The sequence below is a fragment of the Myodes glareolus genome, chromosome 4, assembly GCF_982192425.1.
Source record: "Myodes glareolus chromosome 4, mMyoGla1.1, whole genome shotgun sequence".
Lineage (NCBI taxonomy): Eukaryota > Metazoa > Chordata > Mammalia > Rodentia > Cricetidae > Myodes > Myodes glareolus.
Window position 1 is genome coordinate 68,467,303 of NC_142029.1, and position 8,673 is coordinate 68,475,975.

The window sequence follows — 8,673 nt, forward strand, 5'->3', positions numbered from 1 at the left end:
CTCTTGCCCATCTGCATATCTGAGCATTACATCCAGGATGTGGCCACAGAGACCGGGAATCTATGGAAGGAAAAAGGGATGCTTTATACCTTGATGAGTACAACACAGAATGATGGAGCTCACCTACATCCCTCTGGGAAGGAATTAGACTTATAAACAAACTTAGTTGTAAGAGATATTAAGAGATACAATGGTGATCTAGAAAGTGGACTGTCAAACTAAGGCTCAGAAGTGCTCATTATAGTAGAAAACAGAATAAGCATCAGAAATAAATATTTAACAGTTTCTTCCTCATACTGAAAATTTACATTTTTATAAATGATATAGTTGTATTCATTTTTTAAAGATGTTTTTAAAGTTTTGCAATTTTTGTGTATATGAGCTTTGGGCTACTTGTACACCATATATGTTTCCAATGTCTAGACCTAAAGAGGGTATTATATGTCCTGAACTCAGAGTTACTGACTGTTGTGAATCACAATGTGGATGCTAGAAACCAAACCCAGCTCCACTACAATGAGCAAGTACACTTGAAGCGGTACTAGTACTGAATTCTCTAATAACAATACCTTGAATTTAGCATTTAAACTTAGTGAGGCATCTAAGAAAAATAATTCTTTTAAATATGACTAAAATAAGATATAGAAAGCACTAATAAAATATGCAGTCTTTTAGTAACTAGTTAAGCATTTTCAGAAAGGCCCATGCCATGTTAAATTCAGTTTTTATCTTTGTCTTTATTCCTGATACTTCCCACCTAGAAATAGCTTTTTTTCCCCATCCTTTTCCGGCTTTTATAGTGATAAGCACAAGTGGATAACTGCCATGCATTACCTACAACTCCACATTTTAACCATATATCCCACTATGTTATCTATCACATATGCTATAGAAATGATATTGCGTCTGAATGCAATGGATATCATATAAAAAGTCTTGCATATTATCATTGTTGATTAGCAAAAACTTTCTTTTCTTCTCTTAACATCTGCTCCAAATAAGGACACCAGGAAGAAGCTCTTGCTCATGATACATATAATGCAGCTGGATCCCTGTTTCTTTCTGTCTACCTAGGACACTCTCAATCCTCTTCAAATTTGCCAGAAGCACTGGGGCAGAAAAGAAAGGGTGTCAGCCTGGGTCTGGAAGCACAAGACCCATACAGCAGGGCTATCACAGATCCTCTGTTGGGGGAGGCTGCTCATTCATTCCCAGCATCCCAGATGCAAAATAATCACACAGAAATTCTATTAATTAAATCACTGATTGGACTATTATCTCTTGCCTTCATAATGGCTAGCTCTTATATCTTAAATTAACCCATTTCTATTAACCTGTGCATAACCACTTGGCTATGGCTTACCAAAAATGTTCCAGCATATCTGTCTTCTGCAGGCAGCTATGTGGCTTCTCCCTGAGTCCACCTTCTTTCTCTCAGATTTCAGTTTAGTTTTCTCCTCCTAGCTCTGTTCTGATCTGCCATAGGCCCAAAGAAGCTCTTTATTAATCAATGGTAATCATAGCATAGAGAGGGGAATCCCACATCATATCCCCTTTTCTGTCTAAATGAAAAGGAAAGTTTTAGCATAGGAAAATTACATATAAAAAAACAAAAAATAAGAGTTATAGTTACAATAGTTATATCTACTTTATCTTTAGTCATAACTAAGGAAAACTATTAATCTATCTATTCTAACTATCATCAAAGACTCCAGAAGGATATAATATTACCTAAGTAAACAGGAAGTACATTGTAAGCAACTTCCAAAACTCTAGAAATGACAGAAACATCTCACTGCCTTAACTGTCACCCAAAGTTCTTCTACACCATTGGCCCACCCATCTTCAGCCTACAGGCCCATAGTATCTGGCAGACTTCTCCATGAAACAGGAAATTTCAAAGACAGTCCCACCTATATTGGCAGTTTGTCAGTCACTTTGTTCTGTGTCCTGCCAAATGTCTGGCAGACTCTTTCATGAAGTAGAAACCCCTAAGCACCATTTCATGTTTAGGCAAGTTCAGTTTTCTGTGGGTCCTGCATAACCAGTTGATACAGCTTAACATCAAACAGTTCAGCCTCTTTGATGCCCATTACCCTCTAGAAGTAGACTGGTACTACCAGGAGCAGATGTGTCTCATTGTCATGAAAAGTCATAAGTTGTTAAAATTTTTTTAAATGACATATTCTGTTAGTCTTTAAAAGGCTTGAAGAAAAAATATTTATCTGAAATACATCTCTGTACATCTAGAAAACCTAACTAACATGACTACAAGCTTGACTATTAGAGATTACTCCCTATTCCCTATTAACCTGTATTTTTTAACTATACATTACATTTTTAAATGAGCTGTACAAACACAATACCCTAATCAAGAGCAGAAATATACATATAACAAAATTGATCTTACATTTGTAACAATAAACCAAGATCCATGCCGATGCAAAGTATTGATATCTATAGCATATCCCCCTTTAAATATAAACAAAAATTTATAAATGATCATTTGGAGAATTTGCATGTATTTCTCTACAAATTGCCTGCTTTTTTGGGGGAAAGTATTTTCTTCTTGGGGGTTTTTACAGTGACCTTTCGGTGGTGTCTTGGTTCATCAAACTACATTAGTCTAGAAAGAATCCACAGGTCCTCATTCTCTGTGGAAGGAAAATAAGAACTTCTTTTCCAAGCAGCATATCCTTAGACCCAAATTTTGAAGTCAAGATCCCTTTAAAATATATATGTTGGTTTAGCTTAGCATCCCATAAAATGAAATGTCTCTCTGTACTTAGTTCTTTTACAGTCAAAAGCTTCAAAGAAAACAGAATAATATACATAATCCAGAGTCTCTGTGTATATTCCATCTTTATGTGGCTTATTTTTTTATTCCATTAAATTTATGACTCTCTGCACTATGGTTCTTTAAAGATTTTATTTCACTTTTTTAAAACCATTTACTTCTTTTTATAGCTGTCTATATTCTTTTTCTTTTCTCTCCCAAACTTATGTACATTTTTCAAACACACTATTGCCCATTTAGAGGTCTTTTTCATCCAAATTTGTCTTTATTGTGTATCTGTAATCCTTTTTGACCAGGAACACTTTAAAGTGGTAAGCAGTGTGGTTGTAGCAGCCCTGGATGCTTGGTCTGCCTCTCTCCACCTTTCAATATGGTGGAGGTACCAATACTATCAGCTCTGGGACTGTTGGGTAGGAACCATACTCACCACTTTAACTCTGAGAAGAAGTGTGCAGCACATAAACCCTTTTATATGAATAAAAGCTAAATCTGTCATGCAGTTCAGGGTACAGCCTGAAAATATCTCTGTGTATGGAAACAGAAATCTGCTATGCATTTCTGTCTGTGAACTCCTAGCTGACCTGATTTCACCACCTGCCAAAATTTGAATGCACTGAGCCATGGTCCTGGACTCAGCTACTTTCCTCCTGACCCCAAGTGGGTACAAAAACATTTGGACCCAAAGTGGGGTGGCAGGCATCAGCCACAAATGTTTTAGACCATGTTGGCGTCAACTTGTCGTCTTAATGTCTGTTTTTTGATTGCTCGCTATTTTAACTAGTTTATTTTAATGTAAAAGTTTTTCATGAAATATATTTTAATCATGAATTTTCCCTCCTTGAACTCCTCCAAGATCATCTTCCTCACTTCCTGCTAACAGAACTTTATGTCATCTCTCTGTTTCTTTCTCTCTAAGAAAAAACAAAGGAAAAAAAAAACAAGACTCCATTAAACAAACAAAGACCAGTAAAACAAAACAGGCCAAAACAACAAAATAAAATCTAAAGTCCATGAAAAACAAGCAAACACTCTCCCCTTCCAACAACCCTCCCACCCCGCCATGCACCTGAGGTTACCTGGGACTCTTGTCTATTTCCAATCTCCAGGAGGATAGCTAAATAATTTTCATCAGGTTCACCTTCTTATTTAGCTTCTCTAGGATCACGAATAATAGGCTCAAAGACCTTTAATTATGGTTAGAATCCACTTATGAGTGAATACATACCATATTCCTCTTTTTGGGTCTGGCTTACCTCACTCAGTAAAGCGTTTTCTATTTGCATGCAAAATTCAAGATGTCATTGTTTTTTACCGCTGAGTAAAACTCTAATGTGTATATGTTCCACACCTTTTTTAACCATTCTTCTATTGAGGGGCACCTAGGTTGTTTCCAGGTTCTGGCTATTACAAATAGTGCTGCTATGAACATAGTTGAACAAATGCTTTTGTAGTATGTTAGGGCATCTCTTGGGTATATTCCCAAGAGTGGAATTGCTGGGTCCTGAGGGAGGTTGATTCCCAGTTTCCTGAGAAACTGCCACACTTATTTCCACAGTGGCTGCACAAGTTTGCATTCCCACCAACAATGGATGAGTGTTTCCCCCATTCCACATCCGGACTGAGCCCCTCAAGGTCCAAATGAGGAGCAGAAGGAGGAAGAAAATGACAAAGGAAATCAGGACTGCGAGGGATGCGATCACCCACTGATACAAGGGGACTGATCTAATGAGTTCACCAAGGCCAGTTGGACTGGGACTGAACGAGGACGCGATCCAACCAGATTCTCTGAATGTGGCTGGCCCGGAGTCTTTCTGAAAAGCCATTGACAATGACACTGGGACTTGTTTCCTCGGCATATACTGGATTTGGGGATCCAGTCTGTTTGGATACTCACCTTCCTGGACCTGGAGGGAGGGGGGAGGAGCTTGAACTTCCCACAGGGCAGGAAACCCTGACTGCTCTTAGGGATGGAGAGGGAGGAGGAGAGGGAGTGGGGGGAGTCGGGGGGGGGGGGGGGGGGGGGGGAGTCGGAGGATGTTGGGAGGAGGGGCGGAAATGGAAACTTTTATAATTTAATAAAATTACTTTCTCATAAGAAAAACAAACAAACAAACAATAGAACAAAACAAAACTGAGTCCATTTCGTGTCATCCAAGTCCTCTAGGGAATGAGGGTTGTCCAGAAGCATGGTTGATTCACCTAGTGATAGTTCATTTTCCCCTTGACAGCACCCATCAATTGCTGATAGCATTAATTTTACCAATCTTACTTAAAACTTATGTGGTAGAATGTATCAGCTTGGAGAAATACTTGCTAAAATAGTACTAAAACTCTATTCTACATCCAAAAATTTTAAAGAATTCCAAAGTAAGCAAAAATTTATTGCAACTATTTTCTCAAAACTCTACTTTAGTGAACAGTGAATAGAACATTAAATGTAATTTTTTTCAACAAATAGTTTAGTACAAAATAAAATCTACAAAAATATATTCATCTTCTCCAATCATAAAGAAAAAAACTCCTTGTCTCTGCCTATTGGTTTTGTTAGGAACTCCTTGAGGGTCTTTGATAATGTTTGAACATTGTAAAGTGGAAGCAAAATAAAGCATGCTAGTGTTCACTCCAAAATTGAAAATATTCTAAAATTCACTTTTTCTGCATTTATTATAATATTTAAATGCAGTAAGAGCAGTGAAGTCAACAAAGATAATCAAAAGCATATAGCTTCTCTGGTTTCCTGTTTTCCTTTTGGAGAACCCACGTGAGATAATTCTTTAAACATATGTTTTATAATTGTCCTGAAATTTTGATGTTTTAAGTGCCTTGGTTTAAGATATCCAGAGCTCTAACAATGAGAGCACTCATGTTATTGTTTTAATTCAGAATCTAACATGGAAAGCAAAACCCTTATATGATATTAATCCCTTGACATCAATTGGGGGAAGGAGATTTCTTATTGCTGACTCTTTTCCTCACAGTTAATACATATGGGATAGGGTTCTCCTGAGAGTTTGTTATTATTGTTTGTTTCTAATGAGACTGTGATTAACTCGAACACATGGAAGTGCCATGTCAACCTACCTCTGCAGCGAACAAATGACTAAAACATCAGCTTAATCACACTTCAAGATCAGAGGCTCAAATATCTTCTCACATTATCAAAGACCATTGTCTATCCAGTGAAATGCTGAATAAAAACCTCCAACACTAAATTTCCTACAAAAAAAGGGGTAAGTACAAACTCGCAAGCTTATCTTTTAAAATCTTCTAATCTTCTGCTGAAATATCTCTGCTGGTCCACACAGATGTTAATGGCAGTTTATCTGTCTATACCCATACTCATTCTAGAGACCACAATCTGATAAGTCTGTTTCCCCAATGTCAAGTACATTTTTGTCAGTACAGATGTTGCTTGAAATTTTTTTTGGACCTTTAAAATATAAATTAAATATGTATCAGTCATTTTGAAAAGCTACATCACAGTATTAGCTACAGTGGGTTGATAAAAATTTCAAATTGTATTTTGTAAGTATTCTGGTAATCAAAAGCCACCATCAATAAACATTTTAAAAGATACATATAAACTTCATGATCACAGAATCTACCAGTGTTTGTCTTCCAAACTGTTGTCATAATATAAGTCATATTTTGGTCTCTGTCAATCCAATAATGAATTCCTGTTAGTAGGGTTCAGTCCTGGTCCATTGTTTCTTCTCCACAGTGGTAAAGAATATGACTAAATGTATGCCAATGTATTCCTCCCCTGGAACTATACAGGTTAGAAGAAAGCACAATCCCTCTGCTGTTGAGATACAAGTACAATACCTTGAAGGGCAGCAGGACTACATGAAGTATATGGGATAAAAATTGCAGCAGTTTCGATGGGATAGCTACTGTATTGACAAGTCAACCAGTTGTCCAGCTAGTTAGAGTTTGAATTAAAGCATGAAAAATAGTTCTACGATTCTAGTTACAAATAGAAATGAAGGAAAATGCTTATTATTCTTGTCAGTTCTGAGTCTGATAAAATTTAATTGCTATGTATTATAAATAATAATATGCAGGATACGTGCATTACTGAGAATTTGAGAGAGGAAGAAAATATTTCAAAAATAAATCTAATAAGCCTTTGCTTTAAATTGAAGTTAAAAGTACAGACATTACATTCATCTTAAAATGTTATGATTAGTAGTAATTTCAAGTTCCATTTACTCTTTCTTGGATCTTGTAGTCATTGAGTGTCCAAAGAAAACAGGAGAAACTTAAGAAACAATTATATATAATGTCTGCTATGATGAGGGATGATATTCTCCACAGAATTCTTTAAGTCTCTGTCTCTGCATCTTTCCATCTCTCCAAAATAACACAGGAGCGAGGAAGAGAGAAAACACAGATGATACAGAAAAGCATACTCATGTCTCCGTTTTGAATTTAGAACCTCAGAAAATGTAATGAGACCTTGGAAAAATGTGGCCTGGAAACCATTCAATGATAACTGAGTTCATCTTGGCTGGACTCTCAAGCAAACCAAAGCTACAGCTGCCCCTGTTCCTCCTCTTCCTTGGAATCTACCTGCTCACAGTGCTGGGGAACCTGGGAATGATCATCCTGATCCTGCTCAGCTCCCACCTGCACACCCCCATGTACTTCTTCCTCAGCAGTCTGTCCTTCATTGATCTCTGCCATTCTACTGTCATTACCCCCAAAATGCTGGTGAACTTTTTGACAAAGAAGAACATCATCTCCTACCCTGAATGCATGACTCAGCTCTACTGTTTCCTTGTTTTTGCTATTGCAGAGTGTCACATGTTGGCTGCAATGGCATATGACCGCTATGTTGCCATCTGCAATCCTTTACTTTACAATGTTGTCATGTCTCATCATCTCTGCTTCTGGCTCACAGTGGGAGTTTATACTTTGGGCATTATTGGGTCATCAGTTCATACAGGCTTTATGTTAAAGTTGTTTTTTTGCAAGACCAATGTGATAAACCATTATTTTTGTGATCTTTTTCCACTCTTGGAGCTATCATGCTCCAGTATATACATCAATGAACTATTGGTTCTTTTCTTGAGTGCATTAAATATCCTGACACCTGCCTTGACCATCTTTATGTCCTACATCTTCATCGTTACCAGCATCCTGCGTATCCGTTCCACTGAGGGCAGGTTCAAAGCCTTCAGCACCTGCAGCTCCCACATCTCTGCTGTTGCTATCTTCTTTGGTTCTGCTGCATTCATGTACCTACAGCCATCATCAGTCAGCTCAATGGACCAAGGGAAAGTGTCATCTGTGTTTTATACTACTGTTGTTCCCATGCTGAACCCATTGATCTACAGCCTGAGAAATAAGGATGTCAAATCAGCCTTTAAGAAAATTCTTAACAGGAGAGCATTGTAGACTCATGAATTCAATTGTTGCCATATTAGAAAAAGGAGTTTATTTTGCCTGTGCATAATATTTGTTGGCCCTACTTTGTGTATTTTTAGAACTCCAGTGATGTTTTGCTATATAACACTTTCATAATTCTCATTTATATCTTCTTTGAACCTACATTGCAATGTCCAAAAGGTACATAGAACAAAAAATCTTGAGACTTAAGAGGGCTCTAGTTATATTTTTTTAATAATAATGACAATGATGATAGTGATAGTGATGAACCCTATTACGATGAAGAGGATAATGATGATAATTGTAATATCATCCTTGAGATTTTTAAGCATATAACATGCACCTAAAACCTCAAATGGATATCTTACATAATTATGCCAGTAATGCACAGATCAGTCTTAGTTATAGTTACATAATTACAAATTTTAAAAAATGTATGCTCAGAGTCTTGAACATAAGAAGTGATTGAGTATATAGGGTTTAGA

The 8,673-nt window shown here is 37.0% G+C and overlaps 1 protein-coding gene across 1 annotated transcript; it reads left to right on the plus strand.

The window, feature by feature from the left end:
* Positions 1-7,264: 7,264 nt before the first annotated feature.
* On the plus strand, positions 7,265-8,197 carry LOC125388831 (olfactory receptor 8G3-like). Its single transcript, XM_048417164.3, has one exon. It carries the CDS (start codon positions 7,265-7,267, stop codon positions 8,195-8,197), a length of 933 nt encoding a protein of 310 aa, XP_048273121.3.
* Positions 8,198-8,673: the final 476 nt, after the last annotated feature.

What these genes read in the sequence shown, in the direction of transcription:
- LOC125388831 (XM_048417164.3), top strand. Translation starts at nt 7,265, where the DNA reads ATGTGGCCTGGAAACCATTCAATGATAACTGAGTTCATCTTGGCTGGA.